This window comes from Mercenaria mercenaria, chromosome 6 (assembly GCF_021730395.1).
Source record: "Mercenaria mercenaria strain notata chromosome 6, MADL_Memer_1, whole genome shotgun sequence".
Taxonomy (NCBI): domain Eukaryota; kingdom Metazoa; phylum Mollusca; class Bivalvia; order Venerida; family Veneridae; genus Mercenaria; species Mercenaria mercenaria.
Window position 1 is genome coordinate 21321077 of NC_069366.1, and position 27076 is coordinate 21348152.

The window sequence follows — 27076 nt, forward strand, 5'->3', positions numbered from 1 at the left end:
TAAATGTAATAAGATAATTATAAAATATCTTATAATAAATGTAAAAAAAATAACACAACAAAATTATTTCGTTTAACCGTCACTTCTTTGTGCGCATGCGCAGTTCCACGACTAAAGTCAGATGGTGGAATAATATTTCAGGATTTTATTTTCGATATTATTGAGACGAAGCAGCCCTAAAGATGTCAAAATTAGACCAAGTACTTCAGATTGAACCTTCGGTAGAACTTGTTTTTCGAGGTAATCATTATTCGATGGTATATAGTGCCACAAGTGGCCATTTTCTCCACCCTAATTTGGAAGATCTCCACTTTCTTTTTTCTTTATTTTTCTTTGTCACAGTTTATGAACTGTTCAGCTTATTGTTAGATGCAGAAAGTGAGTTTTCATCAATCCATGTTTAATGGTAAAGTCTGCTTTAAGTTGAAAAAAAAATGCTTTAAATGTTTTGCAAGCAGATTGACATGTTCATAATGAAATTTTCAATCTTTAGAAGTTTTTTTTCTGTTGGAAGTGGCAAGGGGTGCGGTAACCGAACCTCTAGACCCAGAGTCTAGCCTTATTCATTTAGCTTATCGGGATGACTTATTTTATGATCAGATATTTTATAGTTGTCATCCAATCGTTGAATCATGAGCCCTGATTGGCTCGAATGTCTCTCTGGTAGTCGGTCACATTGGTATTTCTTCACGGTATAATTTTCACTCAGGTAGTACTCCACTAAATTAAATTAACGTGAGGGGGAATTGTTCATGAGACGCTTTGTGATACTTATAAAGCTGCAGAGCGTCTCGTTCAATAAATGGTTATTCAGTGTAAGGGTCATCTTTCTTTCTTTGGATTAGTAGTTCTGCATTGAACGAATATACTCCAGTGTATCTAGCAAATTCTAGTCTTAATCTCTCCCTCACTTCTTCATGAAGCACACAGTCTTTCAAGATAATACTGGACTGTTTCAGCACCATGCTGACATGCGCACAACGGCGATTCTGCTAACCCGATCCAGGCCCTTCCCCAGAAATTTTTTAAGACGCTGGGGTAAAGTTTGCATGGCGGGATAAGGGGTGGGTGCGGGAGGGGTATCCCCTCCTGTGTTTTTTTTTTTTTTTTTTTTAAATCGAACCCAAATGGTGCTTTTTTAAATATACCATATGCAAAAAAACACAACAACATGTATTTCATTACTTCTACATTATCACATAATCATATAACCATCAATATATCATATACACTACACAGATGTCCACTTCTTTTGTAAGTATTTCTGAACAACACATATGTCCTTCCACTTCTTTTGTACATACACTAACAATACATAGGCATTTTTTTCATATAAGTGTTTGTCTTTGGCACTGTGCCATTCCTTTACTGCATCACTGAAATTAAGTCATTCATTTTTTGTCCCTGCATGGACACCATGAGTAAATCATTAAGCACTTTCATGCTCACTGGTGAATAGTGGGTGGTCTTTACACATTCAACTGCTGAAACCTCTCTCACAATCTGAAAGTACAAAAAAAAGTATCTGTTATTTTCCCAGAGCAAGGATAACCAAGGATGGATTTATATTGTAAAAGTTCCTAAGATTTGACATTCTTCCGCACAATGAATTGCAATGTCAGTATTTCTGTTAAATATTTGTGGGTGTTAACAACACCATTGCAGCTTTTTTACACACAGAAGCAGGTTCTGTATTTCAAGTTTAACTATGTATTTTACTGCAAGCAGCAAGTTTCAGAAAGAACATGTATACACACCAGCTGTGGAGGTTGGTAGAAGCAGTCCCACTGTAGCGACTTTGCACAGGTTTGGGTGAGACTTGGACAGATTACCAATAATCCAATCCATTGTGCTCAAAGTGTTCCTCTGTGGTGGCTTTCGCCTGTGCCCATTCAATAACCGCCCAGTCTTCTACAAGGGAGAAGTGTGATGAAAGAGCCTGAAATGAAACATAAGTTACAATGACATGTTTCAATGACTTGACAAAATGAATCATAACTTTTTTGTTGTTGATAAGTTTCTTGTTTTTTGTTGTTTTTTTTTCTAAAATTCTTTGGACCATACATGATGCTGTAAATATATTCAGTAAATGGAGATTCTAAATAAATCAATGTTTAAATCATAGTAGATAAAGTTTAATATTTAGAAATTACTAGCACCTTAAACAATAGTAATTAAACATCCTTGAAAAAGTTTGCTTCAGTTCATCGGGAACAATGATTTCAAACTAAATAAATCAATGTTTAAATCATAGTAGATAAAGTTTAATATTTAGAAATTACTAGCACCTCAAACAATAGTATTTAAACATCCTCGAAAAAGTTTGCTTCAGTTCATCGGGAACAATGATTTCAAACTTCAAACAGTCAAAGAATCACTAGTCATTTTAATACAGTTGCCTTTCTCTGCTAATTATTACTCAATAACAATCAACTTACCCATGCATGCCGCCACCAACTGTTATCCCATTTCTTTGCATAGACTAATTATAATCCTTAACTAATTAGCTTCCAATCACTCCAAACTTGTGAAAACACAGACTTTCATCAACATGTGTCGTATTTAAACCCTTATCAGTACAGGGTAAACAGCTAGCTACACTGTGTATTCATATAAACTACCCCGATCGATTTTACCTGAGGTATCTCACGGGGATGAAATGGCTTACTGATTTAAGACGCTGCGCTAATAATTGAGGCACCACACGGGATATTTAAGTGCTGCGGGAAGCTATATTTCGTGTTTTAAGCGCCGCGGTAGCGCGGCGCCTTATGCAGCTAGGGAAGGGCCTGCGATCCTATGCATATACCCATTTAGCATGCAGTATCCAGTTCTCAATTGATGGATGACACGCTGGCATTGTACTTCGATGCTGGTGTTTGTGGGGACCTTAAGTTTAAGCCCGACATCAGGCATGTATTGGTGAAGATGCCTTCTGGTGTCTGTTAGTTGCCATCTGTTCTGCCATTTCTTCTCACATGTCTTCTTTGCTGCTTTCTTTATGTCTTGCAAGGTAGTTGGGATATTAGACTCGCCCATTGTCTCAGCTTCACTTGCAGCTTCCTTTGCAAGACGGTCAGCTATTTCATTACCAAGGATGTTTGCATGACCAGGTGTCCAGGAGATGTCTGTTTTGATGCCTACTGAGTCCAGATCTTTCATCAGTTGTTTAGTTTCTCTCACAGTTGTTGTGTATGTGTCAGCTTTCCAACCTAACTGTAGAATTCCTACAGCAGATTGGCTGTCTGAAAATATCTTTATGTGGTTTATGTGTCTTCTTCCTGATTCTTCTTTGCAGTGTTATTTTTATAGCTACAATTTCACCAAGCAGGATACTTGCTGAGCTTGACACAGGTTTCTTCAGTTCTGTATGTGTGTCGTCAAGTGGCATAAATATGCATGCCCCGGCTCCACATGGTCCTGGATTGCCCTTGCAAGAACCATCAGTGAATGCTAGTAAGGTGTGGATGTCGCCTTACCCGTTTCTGCATTTTTACTGTTAGGAAAACAAAGACATTAAAAAATCCGAAAAAGTCATAATATACTGGTCAGACTTACTTGCTTTAATACATTAAACATTAATATTCATGTAGAAACTTCAAATGGGTTGAATTTAATTCATATTTTTAAATAAAAACTTAAATCTTCGAAAATATGATGTGACAGGTGGAAGGAGATATCTACCCTGACTCCGGTTTCAGTAAACAACAGACTACCAAATTGCAGAAACAAAACACAAAATATACATTCATAAAATGTCAGCGAGGCAAGTTTATGCTTTAATGTCAACATAAATTCATTATCAGACATGTAATCATTACAAATATTTTGTACATGTACCAGAAAACATTATTTTATCCAAAAAAACGGGAGATGATTTCAAAAGTTTGTTCTCGTATTTTTCTCATTGTTTTATAACTTTTAAGGTTTAGATGTATGGTAAGTCACAGGAAACAGAAGTATTTATAATTCTTTAATCCCAGGAAAAATATGATTGCAGATTCGACAAATAATTAATAGCGATTTGTATAAAACCTTCCGATCACAGCGTACAAATTGCTATTAATTATTTGTTGAATTTGGGATTGTATTTTTCCCAGGATTAAAGAACTATAAATACTTCTGTTTCCTGTGATATGGCATGCACTCTGATGCAGGTCAAAACGTACACAAACCAAAATGTACATGTACCCTAAAATAAAAGTTAAAAATGTACACACACGTAAAGTAAAATGTTTTTTAATATGAGTCGTAATGTTCCCATATGAATATTGATCATTTGCTGACTGAACTATATGCACTCCTGTTCATAACACTCAAAAGTGGGTGTGACAATAATGGATAGATAAAATAATACTGTCCTGTAGCAGTATCAAGCCATGCAGTGTTGCTTCTGATACATTTGTTCAACTTTTGTTGCTTTTTGTCAAGCCCACTGGCGATGAGCTCGACATAGTTGTCACAATGGCAGTTGGTGTATGTACGTCCGTCCGTCCGAGTTTGCTGTTTTGCTTGTCCATTAATTCAGCCATGGATTGAGAGATTCTTAAATACTTTGGCACAAATGTTTGCCTCGATAAGATGATGTGTCATGTGCAACAACCAACAGCTTGAAAGTCAAGGTCATACTTTGAGGTCAAAGGTCAAAACTTGGTGAAGTTTTCCTTGTCCGGGCTGTAACTCAGCCATGGATTGACAGCGATTTTTTCCTTATATAAGTGGTAGCGAATATTGGACCCATTCACAATTGCAAATGGTCTTTCGCAATTTTCAAATTGGGTCATCCGGACCCATTCACAATTGGTGTGAAAACCTTTAAGAATGGTAGAAAAACGTCGAAAAAGGTAAGCGAGGCATTAATTCATGGAGGCTGCCATGTTTGCAATGCCTACTGGTAGTAATCTTACCGAGCATGTGCATTGGGAAACACCATTACTAAGATTAAAGTATGATGTAATGGGGTACCCAAGAGGGCAAAATTTTCCGAAGCTCTGGAGATAGGGCTAAAATCTGGAAGGCGGATCAAGCCGTCTGTAGCACGGTAAGAGCTGAAGAAGTTTGTTATGAACTTTGTGAGGAAATCAAGATTAATTTACGTTCGTCACCTTATATTATTGACCCTTGAACGTTAATTCATAGTGTGTTTGGGTACGAAATGTTAATTCATATTGCATTTAGGTACGAATCGGGTACAAATCATTTAAATGGTGACCTCATGTGTTTTGGAATAAATATATGAATGTAAGTTTTAGATAAGCCCATATATTCAATCTTTAAAAATTTTGATTCACAAAGTATTTAAAAAAAATCACAATTAAGGGGGGAAAAATTCACAATTTTGAGCAAAACGGCGCTAATTTTCATAATTTTTCTGGTAGCCATTTACAATTTTGAGAAAAAAATCACTGATTGAGGGTTTCATAAATAACTTGGCACAATTATTTGCCGCAAGGAGACAGTCTGTCAGGCGTAAGTAGTTGAAAGGTCAAGGTCACACTTAGGGGTCAAAGGTCAAAAGTTGATGCACTTTCTCTTGTCTGGGCTGTAACTTGGCCAAGGATGGAGATGTTCTTAAATAACTTGGCAGAAATATTTGCCTCAATCAGTTCTGTCACTGTAGTCCTTTTGACAGCTGGCGGGCTCGACATGTTGCCCGTGGGCATCTAGCTGCATTGATTCTTAATCATTGTTTTCAGTTTATGAAATAACCCATATTCCTTTTCATTATCATTGCATTGGATATTTTTATTTATTTTATTTTAAACAATATTCTGTAAACTTCAGTGTCCAACAAATCAATAGCGGGCTACCAAAAATTTTTGTCGGGCTACCAAAAAAATCAGAAAGTAAGCCCGCCGGGCAACCATAAATCTAAAGCATCAGTAGCCCGGTCATTGTTGATTTACAAAATCAATATCCGGTTGTTTACTTTAAAGGCATATGCAAAAATTATGCATTGTATTTTCTATCCATTTGAATTCTGTAAATGAAAACGATCAACTGTTTTCCATAGATAAATATTCAAGACACAGTAAATGGATCTCATATTTTATGTAAAATTTGCAGTGCTGATTTATAAAAAAATTTAATTCTTGGATTTTGTACAGGTCCGTTTAATGAAGTTGTGACAGCAGATCTGAAGTTGACCAATCCGTCAGATAAGCGAGTATGTTTCAAAGTGAAAACAACAGCACCAAAACGATACTGTGTCAGACCAAACAGTGGTGTCATAGAGTCAAAGGGAGCAGTAACTGTGGCTGGTAATAACATTGTGACACAGCTTGTAACTTTCTGCAACACTTAATACACAATAATGTTTCTTCTCTGAACTTTGGAATGTCAGTATACTTTGCGGTACATTGTTAAGTGGGTTTTAAAGTTTGTTGTCAAGACAGTAATACTAAGTGTATTGGAGGTCTTGAAATTGCTTGAGTAGGCGCTTAACAATGCATTCAAATTTAATTTTTTTTCCAGAAAATATAATTTATCATTTGATCCCTAGCCAACATTTAAATAACAAATGCATTATGTTATGTGTTGATTTAAGATAAAATTCAGTCAGAGCTCAGCTATTGATAATGTCTTTAGTGAGGCTCTCGTATATATTTTACTTCATATTTTGATAACAATGTTGGCATAATAGGACAATACCTTAAATTCCAAAATGAAAGTAATGCTTATTTCTTTATTCACAGTGATGCTGCAACCATTTGATTATGACCCAAATGAAAAGAACAAACATAAGTTTATGGTACAGACAATGTTTGCACCTGATGGTAAAATAGAAAACCAAGAACAGTTGGTAAGTTTTATTATGGTATAAGACATACTAGCCTACGATACAGGATTATGAAGCAAAGTTGGGAAACCAGTCTCAAAACTTAAGCTTTTGATTGGTACTAGGCAAAGTCTGGGTTTAGAAAAAAATGCATTTTGATATGCATGGATAACCTCAAAATGTTTTCCTCCCATAATTTAGTACTTCTTAAAATGTATTAGTGAGCAGTAAGAAATTTGATTAATTCAACTATCTTAGCTCACCTGAGCTTTGCACATGGGTGAGTTGTTGTGATTATTTTCTGCACATCATCATTCTGTCTAGTATCGGATAATCCTGTGTTTCCTCCAAACAAGATCTGTTCCATATTGTATCATAGACCTGTTGATACAGTAAAAATAGAAACATTGGATTAAAACATTTATACAATCATTGTTAAAGATAGTAACTAAACAAATTTATCATTTATAAAAAATTCTTTAACTTATAAACAAATTTTCATGTACTTTCCAAGTGTAGGAACTTTGATTTTTGTTTTTCATTTTGTCACATGAATGCTGACTTATGGTACTCAATTTGTATCGCGATATGTACCGTTTAGTTGCTTCTGTATCCCAATATATATTGTATTGTGTGACTAGAGTATCGTTACACGCCTAAAAAACATAAGTCACCATGAATGTAAAAACACTTACAGAACTTTGATTATTATGTTTAAAATTCACTGGCAGTGAAATACTTTTGAGCCATTATCTGGAAGGGAATGATGGATATGTACTTAACAGGGATTGTAAGGAAAAAGTATTTCTGTGTATACATACTAACTTGGATTATTGTGACAGTGTACAATTCTTAAAATAATTTGAGACAGATTACAGATTTACTATACTGTAACTAGTTACAAGATATCTAAAGAAAGAAAATATTGCTTCGTTACATTTATAAACAAAGACATTATCGTTTTCAGTGGAAGGATGTATTACCAGAACAGTTGATGGATTCAAAGTTGAAATGTGTACTTGATCCCACTGGGAATTCAGCAGTAAGTAGAGTTTCAGTATGCAGATAAGCTTATATCTAAGAGATACATTTATATATAAATGCTGCTTTTAAATTAATATCTGTTTCTTACAACTGTTTCTCCAAACTTTTTGACATGTCTGCTTTTATATATGCCTTGGATAGAAATAACAATGTCTAATTGACAAACACGGTTAAATGTATAGATATCACATGTGCAGAAACCTATGGGATTGGTTGGAGGGTACCAGCTTGTTCCGAGTGATATTGCAAATGCGTTGACAAGAAACAAATGTGTTGATACTATTCTAGCATGAAAAGAGTTTCAATTTCTCTCAGATTTGTTCCTGGGATTTGTAAAATGACAGAATATATTTGCTATTTCTAATGGATAGCATACATATAAAAGGGTGAGTTAAGTTAACAGCATGTGATCTTGTTAATACAATTTTGCTGTCCTGTTAAAACATCCTTTAAAAATAACAGTTACAGCAGTTGTATGCTAGAATATACATGTATATAAGTAAGTAATGAAGATACTGGATTTAATTGGTTTGATGTAATATTTGAGTGAAAGTTGTCAACACTTTCTGATGATTTTATTTCAGTCACAGAATTCAGTGGTACATGAAGAAAAGGTAAAAGCAGTTAAACAAGAAAACGTTCATACTCGGCCCGACCTCCCAACCCCTCGGGCCGAGGCCTACCCCGCGTCAGCCCAAAAAGTAAGGTGTTTTTATCAGTTTTGCTGAGCTGAAGCATTAACAAGATTTAGATTAACACCCAGAGCTTAGACACATTGCTACCATATACTGTATTTATTGAAATAAATGCTCTAATTGTATAAAATCCTTGTTCGTTAAAACAGTTAATGTCATCATTTTCTCGCATTAAATATATAAAACTTTTCCTTTAAAAACAATTTTGTTGTCTTTTTCTCGCATTATATATATAAAAAGAGGAGTTTTTAAATTAGTCTTTTGCTCTTAAAGAATAGGTTTAGTACAATTTATCTAATCATGGTAATTAGTCTTGCAGTCCATATGAAATTTACCATGTATATATTACCAGTATGCAAAAAGCAAAACATAAAGAATATCAGTTGCAAATGGTGTGAGGAAAGTTGCTATCCCCCTTGACGCGTTTAAAGATATAGGGACTGAAAAATTTGTGTCATGAGTTTTTAGCTCATATTTTCAAAGAAAAGGTAGAGCTATTGCAATCGCCCCAGCGTCGTCGTTGGTTTAAGTTTTTGGTAAAGTCAAATATCTCTGTTACTATCAAAGCTATTAACTTGAAACTTAAAATAGTTTTTACTATCAAAGCCTACACCAGGAGAAACAATCCCCATAACTCTGATTTGAATTTTGACAGAGTTATGCCCCTTTTTAACTTAGAATTTTTTGGTTAAAGTTTTTGATAACATCCAGTATCTCTGTTACTTTCAAAGCTTTTGACTGAAACTTAAAATAGTTTTTTACTATCAACTTAGTATCAAGGCTACACCAGAAGAAACAATCCCCGTAACTCTGATTTAAATTTTGACAGAGTTATGCCCCTTTTACTGACAAAGCGCTAATTCAGAGTCAAGCAATAAGAAAAGCCAAGCATGCTGTCTTACGGACAGCTCTTGTTCAAAAAAATATTTTACCAAGAGTCATGAAACTTCATAGAAATATGATACAGCATTTGAAGTTGCACATCTAGGGTGTGCTTTGGGTTTTCACTGAGTAAGGCTTCAGTCCCTTGACATTATGGTAGGCATATTGCTGAAGTTATTTGATCCAGAGTAACAAAACTTTATGGGAATTTTATTCAGCATGTGCAGTTGACCCAAATACACCACCAGTACTCTCTTTTTATGCCCCCAAAGGTGGGCATATTAAAATCGCACTGTCCATCCATGAGTGCGTGTGTGCGTCCTTGTAAATTCTTGTCTGGGATGTTAGTCTGCCATTCATAAAGGGATTCTGATATAACTTGGCATAAATGTTTACCATAATGAGACGACATGTCATGCGCAAGACCCAGACCCCTAGCTCCAAGGTCAAGATCACACTTAAAAGTCAAAGGTTAACAGGGTTTGTTTCGTGTCCAGTCTATAACTCTGTCATTGATGAAGGGATTTTGAAATTACTTGGCATAAATGTTTCCCATAATGAGACGACTTGTCCTGCACAAGATCCAGACCCCTAGCTCTAAGGTCAAACTTAGAGGTTAAAGGTTAACATGGTCTGTTTCTTGTCCAGTCCATAACTCTGCCATTGATGAAGGGATTTTAAAATTACTTGGCATAAATGTTCCCTATATTGAGATGACATGTCATGTGCAAGTCCCAGACCCCTAGCTCCAAGGTCAAAGTCACGGTTAAAAGTCAAAGATGTTTCTTGTCTGGTCCATAACTGTGACATTTATCAAGGGATTTGAAAATAATTTAACAAAAATGTTAACCATATTGAGGTTTGTCACACTTCTGACCCAGGTCTCTTAGGTCAAGGTCACGAAATGATGTGTGATTTTTTTGCGCAGACACTTTCTTGGGCACGCTTCGGGGGCACTTGTCACCAATAGTGACAGCTCTTGTTTTGCTGGTAATATCATCCATCCTCTAGAAATAACCTTGCCAGTTTTGATGTTAAATTGAAAATTTATGTAAGTTTACATTGTGAACATGTCCCCATACAGTAACATTAAGCCAAGGCCTATATGTAGAGCTTTTTTTATATCATAAATGTAGTTAAAAAAAGGAGTCTGCTCCACAAATCATCTGTGTTTTTTAGCCACTAAATCTGTGTTTTTTAGCCACAAACTAAAACGCAGAAATAGTAAGCGACATACTGGAGCAGGAAGTGTCAAACTTCAACTGACTCCATTCTATAAACATATTTGTAATGTAAAGTCTGAAGTTGACATAGGGATATTCTTTGTTTGTGGGAAAACAGAGCATTTATTTGAAGAAAGGCAGTATGCACCTTCCTGTATTCACCCTTATAGCTTTCTATACGCTTTATAAATTGGCATTTGGAAAAAAAGGGAATATACTAATGGTGAAAGAAATTTAATATTTGGGAATTGTTTCAACAAATTTACACCTACTAATAAAATAATAATTGATTAAAAATGAATGGGTATGAATTGTAAGACAGTATATATTGGAACAGGTAAGTCCTCTTGTATAGAGAAAAAAATATGGCACTGGTGTTTTTCAACTTTTAGAATTTATACCTTATACTGTGAAATTGTGGGCATAAAATTTCATGATTTGGACCAACATCTATTTCATAGGGAGATGAATTGATGGATTTTAAATTTTTGATTTCAAGTTGTGGTTTGGCTCAACCACAAAATCCAAGAAAATAAGTTCCCATGAATATTAATGATTTTGCAGCACTTGCATTGCTGTTTCAATTTATGAGGGTTAAATCAATCTTTTCAAAACAATATCATCAGTTGAGTTAGTAACATTATGATGACATCAGTAAGAAAAGCATATGATCTACACTGCCATGGAAACTAAACTGCAGCAGATTCTTTTTTTTAACAAATTTTAAATGAACAGCGTCATTCAGTGCTTTGTTTACATCTGTACACATGTTTTGTTCTTTACCTTTCAATTACTGAGCAACATTTATTTTGACCCAGTTTGATGACGGTGGCTTAACCTTGACCTACATACAATTTTTATGCCCCCACCAGCATGTGTAGTTATGCACCTGGGGTTTCGCGTCCGGATTCATTCAGTCGTGTAGAAGTTATGGCCCCTGACTTTGTAAAAATTGGTCATTTTAGTGTTGTGTTGCGCCTAGCTCCAAAAATATTTGACCTAGAGTCACCAAAGTTTACAGGAATGTTGGTCAGCATGTGCAGTTACGCACCTGGGTTTCGCGTCCGGATTCGTTTAGTCTTGTATGAGTCATGGCCCCTGACTTAGTTAAAAATTGGTCATTTTAATGTTGTGTTGCGCGTAGCTCCAAAAGTATTTGACCTAGAGTCACCAAAGTTTACAGGAATGTTGGTCAGCATGTGCAGTTGTGCACCTGGGGTTTCGCGTCCGGATTCATTCAGTATTGTAGGAGTTATGGCCCCTGACCTAGGAAAAAATTTGCAGCATATTGTTTTCCCAAAGTTGATCTGTGTCCTTTGTCATGTAGTGGGGGCATCTGTGTCCCATGGACACATTTCTAGTTCTGTTTATACTGACTAATGATCCAGAGAATGTATGAGAAATTAAGTGATCATTGAGCACATCCATGCAGGCTGATCATGGTCTGCACTGTTCGCTGTTAAGTCAGTAAATTTTCATTTAAAATCCCTTTGAATAATGGTATTGCCCAAATGCAATGATGGACAGTTCATTCTCGAAATTTAGCAGGCTAAAGATTAATGATTTCACTGTAAATTCTGTGCTGAAATGGATTTAAATGGGTTAGGCCTTATTTGCTTCTTGTTAGCAAGTCAACTGCTACTGTCTAGTTGTCTCTAATGATACTGTGATATAAAATTTTACACTTCTGCAATTGCTTCTTACTAGTTAGAATTCTGCTTGATTTAGTGAAGCATACTTAATCTGTGAAAGAATAGGTAGAGCTATTGTACTCATGTGTCGAGGGCAATTCTGATTTGTAAGCTGGTATCTCAGTCAGTGCTTGTGGAGATGAATTATAACTTCATGCTCTTGTTCACTGTAATGTTATGACATGGAATACACAGATCCTGTTTTGCTGTTTCACAAAATTACGCCCATTTTTGTTGGAGCAATTTTTGTGTTACCTGTTTTCTGTCTGACATAAGAGGTGACAGTTTTATAATTCAAAATTGTTAACCCATTTTGCACTAGTTTATGTCTGTGGTGTGGGAGACTTATTGATTTACTATTGTTTTCTATCTGACATAAGAGGTGACCGTTTTATAATTCAAAATTGTTACCCCATTTTGCACTAGTTTATGTCAGTGGTGTGGGAGACATATTGATTTACTCCAGTCTGTGTGTGTGTGTCTGTCTGTCACAAAGCTTGTCCGCACTCTAAGTCGAACATTTCTCATCCAATTTTCACCAAACTTGAACAAAATGTGTTTGACCATAAGAGCTCGGCCAAGTTCGATAACTAGCCAAATCGGTCCAGGCATCTTTGAGTTATGGCCCTTAAATTACCAAAAATCGGCCTTTTTTTTCTCTTGTCCGCACTCTAATTCAAACATTTCTCATCCAATCTTCACCAAACTTGAACAAGATGTGTTTGACCATGAGACCTCGGCCAAATTCGATAACTAGCCAAATCGGTTCAGGCATTTTGGAGTTACGGCCCTTGAATTATCAAAAAATTGGCAGTTTTACTCTTGTCCGCACTCTAAGTCGAACATTTCTCATCCGATCTGCACCAAACTTGAACAAAATGTGTTTGACCATGAGACCTTGGCCAAGTTCGATAACTAGCCAAATCGGTCCAGGCTTTTTGGAGTTACGGCCCTTGAATTATCAAAAAATTGGCAATTTTACTCTTGTCCGCACTCTGTCGAACATTTCTCATCCGATCTTCACCAAACTTGAACATAATGTGTTTGCCCATGAGACCTCGGCCAGGTTTGATAACTAGCCAAAGCGGTCTAGGCATTTTGGAGTTACGGCCCTTGAATTACCGAAAAATCAGCCTTTTTACTCTTGTCCGCTCTCTTAATCAAACATTTCTCATCCGATCTCCACTAAACTTGAACAAAATGCATTTGGCCATAAGACCTTAGCCAAGTTCGATAACTAGCAAAATCCACCCAAGCACTTTTGATTTATGGCCCTTGAATTACTGATTGGATCCACTCATCGAGACCATATAATTGGATCCACTCGTCTAAACCATCTAAAGAAACTACATATTTTACATAGGGGCAGTTGTGGGAGACATGCGCTTTTCTCAGAAGCATCTCTTGTTCTTTCATTATTTTAGATATTTTGTGACAGTGGATTTGAATAGTTGAGCATTTCTGTTGGCAGCTTGTTTTCTTAAAAGCTAAAGCTTTGCTATATTTTCGTTTAAAAAATCTGCTAATTTTAAAGCTATTTCAGTAGATAAAATAGTGCCATCTATTTGGATATAAAAAAATCTACTTTAGTGTCAAATAATAATAAATTGATGATGTAATGATTGTTATTGATATAAATTTTACTGCCCTTTCTTTTAAACTGTTTAATTTTTGCAGTAGACTTATTTCAAACTACATTTTCTCAGAAGGTATGTTTTATATATTGGAAGATAATATATATATATATCGTTTGTAATTTTCGTATCTTCGATTTTCTAGCCAACTGTTGGTAATGTGGATTCACAGAAACGGCAAGACGAAGAAATAAGACGACTTAAAGAACAGATAAATGCTTTGAAAGAAGAGAATTCAAATATCAAGGTTTGTCTTACCCTCATCTAGCAAGCTTCACAGAAATCACATCAATTGTTTTCTCAAGTTGTCACATGTTTTTTCTAGTTTTGACTATTTCAAGAATATTGAGAGCTGTTCTACTGACCTAGGTGTTGATGCTGCTACACACCTTGGTCAAGTTCGTATCTCAGGAACCATTGCATGTATTTTATTGAAACTTTACACAAGGCTTCCAAGTCAGGCCAAAGATAAAATATCATTTGTTTTCTCTCCACCTACCTATCCACAAAAATCGCCAGTATTGCAGATATGAAAGCAATATTATTTTTAGGAGAATGGTTCTGATGCCAGAAGATACTCATCTTCAGTTTTCTTACTTTCAGTCAGACTGATAATACAGATTACAAATTTATCATGTCTGTTTATAACTTAAAATATTGCCAGATATGCAGGAGGCACAGTATAATTTTATATTTCAAATTTCTTTATTTGTTTGTGAAGCGAAAATGCATGAACATCAGTAAATTGTAAAACAAATATTTTCCTTACATACCTATATAGCCTCCAATGTTATGGGTGGTTGTGGGGGGAGGAAAAACGACATTGGCCACTTCAAACCTACTAAAATAATCAAGTTAGATAGCTCCTGGTTGAATTTTATACAAATTATGGCCCCTTTTTAGTTAAGTTTTGCCTGCAACTATCAGGTTGCATCTCGGGAACAGCTAGATGTATTGAATTGAAACTTGACACACTGCTTCCCAGTCATCAGACCTTCTGAAATAACCAAGTTATATAATTCTTGGTTGAATGTAAATCAAGTTACTGCACTTTTTATATACCCGAAGGGACGTATTATGTTATACCCCCGATGTCTGTCCGTCTGTCCGTTAGCAATTTCGTGTCCGCTTTGTAACTCTTGAACCCCTTGAAGGATTTCGAAGAAACTTGACACAAATGTTCACCACATCGAGACAATGTGAAGCGCATGTTCTGGATGGCTCACTTCAAGGTCAAGGTCACACTTAGGGGTCAAAGGTCATGAATTTGTCTCGTGTCCTCTCTTTAACTCTTGAACTGCTTGAAGGATTTTAAAGAAACATGGCACAAAGCATGGTATTCAAGGTCAAGGTCACATTTAGGGGTCAAAGGTCATACCTTCGGGCGTATATTGCTCCTCATTGCTGTGCTCTTGTTTTAAATAAGAAAGCTTTTTTTTTAAGTTACTGATTGACTGACTGTTCAAATGTATCTCTATAACAACTGCATTTATTGGACTGAATGCTCCACCTATCTTACTTCAGGCAAGTTACCTTGGTAATGGAAAAACTCAGAATGAGGGACTAACACAATGTTCTATATTTCTATGCTCCTCAGTAATGTAAACATTCAGAATGAGGGAGTAACAATTATGTTCTATATTTCTAGGCTGAAGAAGTACGCTTGAGGAAAGTTGCTATGTCAGATACTGTATCATCTACGCCACCGCCGTCACAGCGAGTCGAGGTCCCAACACAAGCTTCTGCTCTTCCACCATATGTCTACCTTATAGTTGTACTTATTCTTGGTATCTTAATAGGAAAAATCATACTGTAGTTTCAACCTCGGGAAAAGGGAGAGACGTTTTTACTAAGACTGGACTTATTTATTTTTAAGCACATAAAAATCGTAAATGCAAATGGGGCCATAAGCAGTAAGGACAGGAATAAGCGGCTTGCTGGTAAAGGTGACGCAAGTTTTGAAATGATATATGATGATTCAAAATCCAGAACAACCACGTCTCATATTGTTCGTATGTTAAACAGGCTTTAGTGAATTTTATTTGCTTCATTCAGTAACTGCATATTATGGTAACTGAATATATTGAAATTTAGTGACAAAAAATCATGCAACGTGAAATTACGATTAAATCATCGAAATCTGTGTGAAGTACTTCTGACTACTAGGGACTATAATATCTCCATAAGTACTATAGTACAAGAGAAAATTGTATATAGAACAGTTGTGATCATAACATATTGAACATTTGGTCTGTAACAGACATTTGCCAATATTATGTAATGTTTGCAATTAGTTGCCATGTTGACCATGTTGGTCTGTAATATTCAGATGGTGAAAATTGTTCTATATAATGCTTTTTACATAGCATTAATTATCTCCCCTTGTGGCCATTTTTTTCAAGATCTGAAACAGATTACTGATTAGACGAGAATTTCTCACATTGCTGTGAAATTCTTTTAATTGACAAAAAATTTTCCTTGTACTCCTGTTACATAATTTAATTATGAAATATTCTGACATTAGGTGATATTAAATATGAAAGGTGTCTTTGATACGTTAGAGGTTTTTTTTCTCAAAGACAATGATTTCTTGACTATGTCTATAATGAATATTGAAAATTTTGACCCCCAAAATGGCTACCAGTTACATCAAGGAAAATAACTTCCAGTATTTAAAAATATCCGAATGTATTTATACATGGTATATTGCAGCTTTACATAATATTTACCACTGTCTGCTTTGAGTTTAATGTTTTGAGTGAACTGTAGATATTTTAAACTTTTAAATGTGAATAAGAACATACTAACAAGTCTGTTAAACAGATTAAAATACAGTTTCTTCATAATCTAGCTTTCACAAGCCATGACATGGTATAAGGTATATATAAAAATCTATATTGGAAAGTAAAAAAAATCATTATGAGGTAAAAAATTAATTTGTTTTTAATGTTAAGAGGGAATAATGTATAACATGAGCTGAGTATGAAATGTCTTTGTGAAATTTGCATTCTTAATTGGTTTTAGATTTGATTAAAAATCATGTTGTACTTTATGTAGAATAATGTTTGCGAATATTCTGTTTTCTAACTGTATAAATGACTTTTCTTCTTCTTACTTTGCTAATATATGAAATATTGAAAAGGGCCTCACTGAAAGAGAGGAATAAGTGTAGTTATTTGTGCTGGTTTGAGAAGACTTTTATAAATATGTATGTATTTTGGAATGTAGATTATTTTCGCCTGTATAACAATGTGTCTCTAAATTAGATTGCTACTTATAACGGTAAATCTACTGTGAAACCATTTAAATTCGCTGGCATGAAATTTTGCGCAAATGTGAAAAAGGACTGTTTCGCGCGGGCTTTAATTTGCGCATTTTCAATTTTAGAAATTAAAAATAATAATAGCGCGGTCTTTAATTCGCGCATCAGTCCTAGCGCGAAAATTCGTCCTACGCAAAGAAAAATGATTTCACAGTATTTTGCAACTGCTGCTGAATTTTTCCAGTTATGAACATACGTACAGATCTATGAAAGGATAACCAATTGTATTTGAAGCAGATGGTTTAAACAAGGAAGTATGCAAGATTTTTTTTATTGCATTTATTCTGAATGTTGTGGCACAGTTTTGCTGAAAATAACCAAGGCTTCAGACATAAATAGCTAGATTTACCTTGGATCCTGGCTCTTGCAGACCACACTGGTACATGTACTTGCGTACATGGTGTTCTTCTCAACTTCTGCGTAGAAACAATGTGGAATTAGTGCTTCATTGGTCTTCACTATATTGTTTTTCACAACTTGACTGTATAAGAACAATGTGGAATTCTATAATGCTTCACTGTTCTACACCACTTGACTGTAGGAACAATGTGGAATTCTATAATGCTTCACTGTTCTTCACCACTTGACTGTAGGAACAATGTGGAACTGTATAATGCTTCACTGTTCTTCACCACTTGACAGTAGGAACAATGTGGAATTGTATAATGCTACACTGTTCTCCACAACTTGACTGTAGGTACAATGTGGAATTCTATAATGCTTCACTGTTCTTCACCACTTGACTGTAGGAACAATGTGGAATTGTATAATGCTACACTGTTCTTCACCACTTGACTGTAGGAACAATGTGGAATTGTATAATGCTTCACTGTTCTTCACCACTTGACTGTAGGAACAATGTGGAATTGTATAATGCTTCACTGTTCTTCACCACTTGACTGTAGGAACAATGTGGAATTCTATAATACTTCACTGTTCTTCATCACTTGACTGTAGGAACAATGTGGAATTGTGTAATGCTACACCGTTCTTCACAACTTGACAGTAAGAACAATGTGGAATTGTGTAATGCTACACCGTTCTCCACAACTTTACTGTAGGTACAATGTGGAATTGTGTAATGCTACACTGTTCTCCACAACTTGACTGTAGGAATAATGTGGAATTGTCTAATGCTACACCGTTCTTCACAACTTGACTGTAGAAACAATGTGGAATTGTATAATGCTACGCTTTGCTTCAAAACTTGACTGTAGAAACAATGTTGAATTCTATAATGCTACGCTGTGCTTCACAACTTGACTGTAGGAACAATATGGAATTGTATAATGCTACACCTTTCTTCACAACTTGACTGTAGGAACAGTGTGGAATTGTATAATGCTACACCATTCTTCACAACTTGACTGTAGGAACAATGTGGAATTGTATAATGCTTCACTGTTCTTCACAACTTGACTGTAGGAACAATGTGGAATTGTATAATGCTACACTTTGCTTCACAACTTGACTGTAGAAACAATGGTGAATTGTTTAATGCTACGCTGTGCTTCACAACTTGACTGTAGGAACAATGTGGAAATGTATAAATGCTACACCGTTCTTTACAACTTGATTGTAGGAACAGTGTGGAATTGTATAATGCTACACCGTTCTTTACAACTTGACTGTAGGAACAATGTGGAATTGTATAATGCTTCACTGTTCTTCACAACTTGACTGTAGGAACAATGTGAGCTGGCTGTGGTAGATATAATGTTCAGGTGGGCACTTCGGGTCTCCCCCCACCCCAACCATTAAAGCTTGAAAGTCACTGAAGTGAACTGTGTCAGTTTGACCTAAAACTTTAAGTCAGACCAAATGATCTAATCCACATATTATTAATCATTAATAGCAATGATATATATCACACAAGTAATTAAATGCATACACAAAATAACCTTGCTGTAAACGTTTTGTATTACTGCTTTTCCATCACTGCTATTGTATGTAAACATCGAGGGTTGATGGGAAAAGTAGAAGTGTTTAAAGTGCATATAATATCGATACTAAGGACTTAAAAAAACATTGCCATTGGGCTGTTATTTAATATCAACACACGATGGTATTAGTCAAGTCATTTTATTGTTCTTATCAAAAGCTACATACAGTAAGCCAGCTAGTGTTCATGTGTGTTATTGTGTGAATGGGTAAACATTGATTAACTCATGTATGTAATGGTCCAAGACAGGCAATGCTAAAGTGGGTTTTGATTTAGCTGTACATCAAAACTTAAAATGTCATCAAGCAAGATGAGAAAATATGTACAGATTGTATGATATTTAGCAAATTAGAACTGACTGTTGAAACTTGGCTTCATGACAACTTAAAAACAGAGGTAGGTTTATTTGATGTAGTTATGGAAGAAAGTTACAGAATTGTGCTCTGCGCTATTTTCTCATGGGTGAGCTTTCAAGCCTATTTACTATATACTGAATCATAAATGGGATAAAGAGGCATTTTACTTTAGTATTATGTATGATATCTTACATGTAGCTCCCTGACTTTACCCTTTATATATAAGCTTTCCATCTTTAAAATGTGTACAGACTTATTATCAGATTTATTGGATGAGTGTTGAGATAAATGGTTGGTCTAGCAGATATAACATTCTGTAAATATATAGTTGGAAGAGTCTTCAGAGATTTGTGCTTTGTGTTTTTGAACCTGAATTGATAAAGAGTTTTACTGTTTTCTATTTTTTAAGCTCATCTGATTTTTTGAAAAAATGTGATGAGTTATTGTCATCACTTGATCGGCGTCTGCGTTGCCTGGTTAAGTTTTATGTTTAGGTCAGCTTTTCTCCTAAACTATCAAAGCTATTGCTTTGAAACTTGCAACACTTGTTCACCATCATAAGCTGACCCTGTACATCAAGAAACATAACTCCATCCTGCTTTTTGCAAGAATTATTGCCCCATTTGGACTTAGAAAATCAGTTTTCTTGGTTAAGTTTTATGTTTAGGTCAGCTTTTCTCCTAAACTATCAAAGCTATTGCTTTAAAACTTGCAACATTTGTTCACCATAATAAGCTGACCCTGTACAGCAAAAAACATAACTCCATCCTGCTTTTTGGAAGATTTATGGCCCCTTTTGGACTTGGAAAATATCAGATTTCTTAGTTAAGTTTTATGTTTAGGTCAACTTTTTCTCTTAAACTATCAAAGCTATTGCTTTGAAACTTGCAATACTTGTTCACCATCATAACCTGACCCTGTACACCAAGAAACATAACTCCATCCTGCTTTTTTTAAGAATTATTGCCCCTTTTGGACTTAGAAAATCAGTTTTCTTGGTTGAGTAATATGTTTAGGTCAGCTTTTCTCATAAACTATCAAAGCTATTGCTTTAAAACTTGCAACACTTGTTCACCATCATAAGCTGACCATGTACAGCAAGAAACATAACTCTGTCCTGCTTTTTGCAAGACTTATGGCCTCTTTTGGACTTCGAAAATATCAGAATTATTGGTTAAGTTTTATGTTTAGGTCAGCTTTTCTCCTAAACTATTTGAAGCTATTGCTTTGAAACTTGCAACAGTTGTTCACCATCATAAGCTGACTATGTACATTAAGAAACATAACTCCATCCTGCTTTTTGCAAGAATAATGGCCCTTTTTGGACTTAGAAAATCATGGGTAGGACAATTTTTCTATTATACAAAAAAAAATCAGATGAGCGTCAGCACCCGCAGGGCGGTGCTCTTGTTTTATTTAGAGGCACATGTTTGTGGCTCTGCCTAGACATATTCACTAGCAAGAGCTATATGTCTTTTTGACTGTCCTGTATTTTTCTTTCAAAGAATTCTTAGAGTCTCTTTGATGAACTCTTCTTAACGGTTTGGTTGACTTCGCCAAACCTGAGTCATATATTAAACACCTTTTTTGGAGAGTCTATGGTCAGTTGTTTCTGTACAGAAATTGACCTTTATGCTACTCATAATGTTTGTGACAGTTGGCATTCATTCCATTTCATCTGCTTGTTTCATTACTTTCATGTTTGTCAGAGCAAATACAACTTCACAGGTTGAGTTGCTTCAGGCAATGGTGGCCCTTGGCTCTGTGTATGATGAACATAATCTTTGTAGATGTACACTAACCTATGTTTTGTAAGAGAACTCGGCAGATTTTTTCTCGAGTGTAAACTGATGACAGAAACTGAAGTTGCAGCTGTGCTATACTTCATGTTTGAAAACATTTACGATACTTACAGTGGTAGAAAAAGGGATTTTATTTCTTAATTTTATTTGGGTGTATCACATGCAAAGAAAAAGATTACTAACCTAAATAGTATATTAGTTTAACCCTTATCATGCTGGACACTACTGATTCTGCCTTTGCGACCAGTGTAGATCATGATCAGCCCGCACATCCATGCAGTCTGATCAAGATCTGCACTGTTTGCCATTCAGTCAGTATCCTTTTTATAAACACACCTTTTAACAGGTAATGGTGTTGTCTAGATTGAAAAATGGACAAGTTCATTATAGAAATTTAGCAGGGTAAGGGTTTAAATTTTAATTGATACTTTAATTTTTGAATAACAACACTAATTTAACATTGATACCATGTTTTTTTGATGATAAAAATAAAATTATTTTAGTAATTGTAGTGTTTTTTTCTCTTGTAAAATTAAATGCAGGCTCTTGAGACACTGAAGTACATGAACAACAACATTTTAGGATATCGGGGGGGTTTTTCAATGTAAACACTAATGTGAGACGAAACCAGTCCAGTTTAATAGTGCTTCCCCTGAGCCTATAATAGATTTGGCAGATAAATTGTTGTTTTTAGAGCTAGATTTGATGGTGTATTTGTAAGAAATGAGTGAAATGAGAATGATTGTTGTAGGATAAAACTGTTGATATAATGTATTTGTCCAAGATGCATCACCACAATTTTAGTCAGTTGCCTACTGAATAACGAATTAACCCCAGTCATAATGGTGTTATCATTTTAAATGTTTTTATTTATTAATATGAACAAATTTTGCAAAGAAGAATTTACAGCTTAAAGGTGAACAGTTACTTTAAACATTTCTTGAAATTTTTCACCTCATTTATTTATTCTGTTAGAGGTTTATTAATACCTATTACAGTGAAAATCTAACTTGGACTAGCAGTAAGTGAACGCAAATAAGTGTAAGTGATCAGATGTTAAAGTTATAAACAAATGAGCCACGCCATGAGAAAACCAACATAGTGAATTTGCGACCAGCATGGATCTAGACCAGCCTGCGCATCAGCACAGTCTGGTCAGGATCCATGCTGTTTGCTAACGGTTTCTCTAATTGTAATAGGCTTTGAAAGTGAACAGCATGGATCCTGACCAGACTGCGCGGATGCGCAGGCAGGGTTTGGATCCATGCTGGTCGCAAACGCACTATGTTGGTTTTCTCATGGCACGGCTCAAATCTAGTGTTTGACCAAAACCTGATTAAACACCTTTAAATGAATTGTAAAGTTAATTTCTGTCCAGTTTTGCATTGAATAAAGTACTTCCTTTTTTGGAGATTTGTTTGAGAAATTAGCAAGTTAGATTTTTAGATTTTTGGTGAATAAAATGTAATGAGGGAGAGGGCAAAATATTAGTGATCTATTTTATTTTCAGTTTTTAGAAATTTAAATTGATCAAGACCATATATGGGATTCCAGTACTGTTTGAAAATGTGAAAGGTGTAAGAATGTAATTGGAAATAACTTCTGCTGCTAGGTGATACATTTTAGAGCTTATCATCACTTTGAAATTGAAATGTGAGTCATTTATTCTTTAACAAACTGATTGATGTACATGTATTTGGAATAACAGGACTGTAGTGTATACTGCAGTACCTTAATTGTTCCTTACATTTTTGTGATTTTCTTTTTTGCAAAGTTGTATTTATATATGATGTCTGAGGCTGGAAAAAAAAAGGTTCGTTTCAACATGGGAGAAAGTATTTTCGCATGTGAAAATGAACACAATATCATTGGTCTAAATGTTTTATGTATATGCACTGTATGACCCTTTTCTTGAATTCCTTAACTAGTTTAGTGTAAAGTCAGGTGTATATGTTTATAAGGGACTGTGTACAAAATTTTTCCTTCACCATAAATTTTGCCATAGCTTTAAAAATTCTAAAGACATTTTTCCACAGCGCTTCAGTGAACATGTACAAAAGTCCCCCCAAGTTTGTAGATTTTTTGTTACACAATACATGTATAATACTGAGGTGCATTCAGATCTATAATTAGTCATTGTTAAGATGCTGTAACTTTACTTAGCTTGTTGTTTTATTGTGAAAAAAATGATTCCCACTTTACTGCAATAAAGACATTAATGTTTAAACCATAAGTAATTCTTGTTTTTATTTAATTCCAAAAAAAGAATTCTTACCTTTGATGTTGGGCTTTTCAAAATGTAATGCTTATTGGTAAATTCTCACAAAAATTTGAGAGAGAGCCTTTATGTTGCACAAGTGTACTGCTGTATTCAACATGAAAACAAGTTGTATATTGTATTTCAAATCTCATGCATTTGACTATTGTCCTAACCTTCAGCCTGCTGGCGGCAACTGATTCTGCCTTTGCGACCAGTGCAGACCAAGATCAGCCTGCACATCTGTGCAGTCTGATCATGGTCTGCACTGTTCGCTATTCAATCGGTAATTTTACGTAGAACACCCTTTGAATACTACAAGGTATTGTCCAAATTGAATGATGAACCAGTCCATATTAGAAATTTAACGGGGTAAAGGTTGATACAGGCAGTCATTGACCACTGTAGTAATAATTGTTACAAACAAGTTGTTGTTACCATAGTCCTAAATAAAAAAAAAAACTCTAGACAGTCTGTCTGCAAAGAAAATTATGACATTGTGAACTGTAACCAACATAGTGCATTTGCGACCAGCATGGATCTAGACCAGCCTGCGCATCAGCACAGTCTGGTCAGGATCCATGCTGTTTGCTAACGGTTTCTCTAATTGTAATAGGCTTTGAAAGTGAACAGCATGGATCCTGACCAGACTGCGCGGATGCGCAGGCAGGGTTTGGATCCATGCTGGTCGCAAACGCACTATGTTGGTTTTCTCATGGCACGGCTCAAATCTAGTGTTTGACCAAAACCTGATTAAACACCTTTAAATGAATTGTAAAGTTAATTTCTGTCCAGTTTTGCATTGAATAAAGTACTTCCTTTTTTGGAGATTTGTTTGAGAAATAGCAAGTTAGATTTTTAGATTTTTGGTGAATAAAATGTAATGAGGGAGAGGGCAAAATATTAGTGATCTATTTTATTTTCAGTTTTTAGAAATTTAAATTGATCAAGACCATATATGGGATTCCAGTACTGTTTGAAAATGTGAAAGGTGTAAGAATGTAATTGGAAATAACTTCTGCTGCTAGGTGATACATTTTAGAGCTTATCATCACTTTGAAATTGAAATGTGAGTCATTTATTCTTTAACAAAACTGATTGATGTACATGTATTTGGAATAACAGGACTGTAGTGTATACTGCAGTACCTTAATTGTTCCTTACATTTTTGTGATTTTCTTTTTTGCAAAGTTGTATTTATATATGATGTCTGAGGCTGGAAAAAAAAAGGTTCGTTTCAACATGGGAGAAAGTATTTTCGCATGTGAAAATGAACACAATATCATTGGTCTAAATGTTTTATGTATATGCACTGTATGACCCTTTTCTTGAATTCCTTAACTAGTTTAGTGTAAAGTCAGGTGTATATGTTTATAAGGGACTGTGTACAAAATTTTTCCTTCACCATAAATTTTGCCATAGCTTTAAAAATTCTAAAGACATTTTTCCACAGCGCTTCAGTGAACATGTACAAAAGTCCCCCCAAGTTTGTAGATTTTTTGTTACACAATACATGTATAATACTGAGGTGCATTCAGATCTATAATTAGTCATTGTTAAGATGCTGTAACTTTACTTAGCTTGTTGTTTTATTGTGAAAAAAATGATTCCCACTTTACTGCAATAAAGACATTAATGTTTAAACCATAAGTAATTCTTGTTTTTATTTAATTCCAAAAAAAGAATTCTTACCCTTTGATGTTGGGCTTTTCAAAATGTAATGCTTATTGGTAAATTCTCACAAAATTTGAGAGAGAGCCTTTATGTTGCACAAGTGTACTGCTGTATTCAACATGAAAACAAGTTGTATATTGTATTTCAAATCTCATGCATTTGACTATTGTCCTAACCTTCAGCCTGCTGGCGGCAACTGATTCTGCCTTTGCGACCAGTGCAGACCAAGATCAGCCTGCACATCTGTGCAGTCTGATCATGGTCTGCACTGTTCGCTATTCAATCGGTAATTTTACGTAGAACACCCCTTTGAATACTACAAGGTATTGTCCAAATTGAATGATGAACCAGTCCATATTAGAAATTTAACGGGGTAAAGGTTGATACAGGCAGTCATTGACCACTGTAGTAATAATTGTTACAAACAAGTTGTTGTTACCATAGTCCTAAATAAAAAAAAAAACTCTAGACAGTCTGTCTGCAAAGAAAATTATGACATTGTGAACTGTATCGAATGTCACTGCAAATTCTGTTGTATTGTTGGACACTGCAAACTTGGCTGTGTGGTATAACATTGTGAACTCGGCTGTATCATATGTCACTGCAAACTTGGCTGTATCGTATGATAGCCGTGGACAAAGAAATTCAAAAATGGTGTAGAATCTATCAAAGACTTGCAAATAATTTGGTCATACAAAATCAGCATTAAAATACAATGGTGTAGTACAAGATGTAAGCTACCTGCTATATTGTTAAGGCATAATGTGATTTGGGTATTTTGCTATCTGTCTTTCATTTTTAGACTTTGTAGACTAGTGGTAGAGCACCCTTTGAGTTTGAGAGGTGGTGGACTGGTCAGCCTGGTGTCGGTATAATGTGACTGGGTGGGGTATCATGTCATGTGTCTACTGTGTGATATTCCAGTGAGGCAGCACTATAAAGTTGGACATTGCTCTTACTGCTACAAGTAGACACTAGTTTATATGACTAAAAATAATAATTAGAACGTTACTGAAACTATTATTATGCCCCACATAGAAGAAGATAGGGCATATTGGTTTGCTCACTGTCAGTAGCTAGCTAGACCATTTGCTTCCATGTCAATAACTAGAGAATGCATTCTCTTACAATTTACAATCTTTAATAGGATGATTGCCAGTGGTCAATAAATGATCTTCATATTTTGGATGACATTTTGTCAAAGGTCAAGGTCACATTGACCTTCAGACTGAAACTGTTTTAACTCAATAACTAAAACAACTCTTTGGTCTACTGTTGTTAAACATCATAGGATGATTGCCTGTGGTCAGTAGATTATCCCTACTCTAGGAGTTAAGTAGGCCAAGGTCACAGTGACCTCGAGATGGAAAATAATTTCCGCTCTAAAACTAAAGGATTGCTTTGGCCTTCATTCACCAAAGGATCAATGCCTGTAGTCAGTATATATCCCCTATTGTTTTATGGGTTGTTAGGTCAATGTCACAGTGGCCTAGACTGAAAACAAGTTCCGCTCAATAATTAAAGAACACTTTTGCTTCAATCTTCATAGGATGGTTGCCAGTAATCAGTTAATGACTGCCGTTATTTTTAGGTCATTTGGTCAAAGATCAATGTCACAGCATACAAGATCATGTTCTATAAACATCTCTCGTTATATCGGTATCTCATTCTTGTTTTGTTCAAGTCCTCTCTGAGTGGTTTTTTTTTAAGAAATAATGTATATGTTTCTTAGTTTCGAGACGAGTCACGAGAAACCGTTTGCAGTGTCCGGCTATT

At 35.3% G+C, this 27076-nt stretch overlaps 1 protein-coding gene and 1 long non-coding RNA gene across 4 annotated transcripts; one reads left to right on the top strand and one right to left on the bottom strand.

Annotated features, from left to right (window-relative positions):
• The first annotated feature begins 98 nt into the window (after window positions 1-98).
• Window positions 99-23602, top strand: LOC123549452 (vesicle-associated membrane protein/synaptobrevin-binding protein-like). Of its 3 annotated transcripts, none has more exons than XM_045337563.2 (7): window positions 99-240; window positions 6108-6260; window positions 6696-6802; window positions 7746-7820; window positions 8407-8523; window positions 14093-14194; window positions 15596-23602. In XM_045337563.2, exons 1-7 carry the CDS (start codon window positions 183-185, stop codon window positions 15761-15763), a joined length of 780 nt encoding a protein of 259 aa, XP_045193498.1. In that variant the 5' UTR covers window positions 99-182; the 3' UTR covers window positions 15764-23602. The 3 variants fall into 3 exon arrangements, with proteins under 3 accessions (XP_045193498.1, XP_045193499.1, XP_053401330.1); XM_045337564.2 differs by having other exon boundaries at window positions 8407-8436; XM_053545355.1 differs by lacking the exon at window positions 8407-8523.
• LOC123549454 (uncharacterized) lies at window positions 1342-2565 on the bottom strand. The gene is made up of 3 exons (XR_006686042.2): window positions 2439-2565; window positions 1758-1939; window positions 1342-1503 (listed from the first exon to the last, which is right to left on the bottom strand). It is a non-coding gene; the product is annotated as an uncharacterized LOC123549454 (long non-coding RNA).
• Window positions 23603-27076: the final 3474 nt, after the last annotated feature.

What these genes read in the sequence shown, in the direction of transcription:
- LOC123549452 (XM_045337563.2), top strand. Translation starts at nt 183, where the DNA reads ATGTCAAAATTAGACCAAGTACTTCAGATTGAACCTTCGGTAGAACTT. An exon ending in ATCCCACTGGGAATTCAGCA is followed by an intron (nt 7,821 to 8,406) that starts GTAAGTAGAGTT and finishes ATTTTATTTCAG; the next exon opens with TCACAGAATTCAGTGGTACA. An exon ending in ACCCCGCGTCAGCCCAAAAA is followed by an intron (nt 8,524 to 14,092) that starts GTAAGGTGTTTT and finishes TCGATTTTCTAG; the next exon opens with CCAACTGTTGGTAATGTGGA.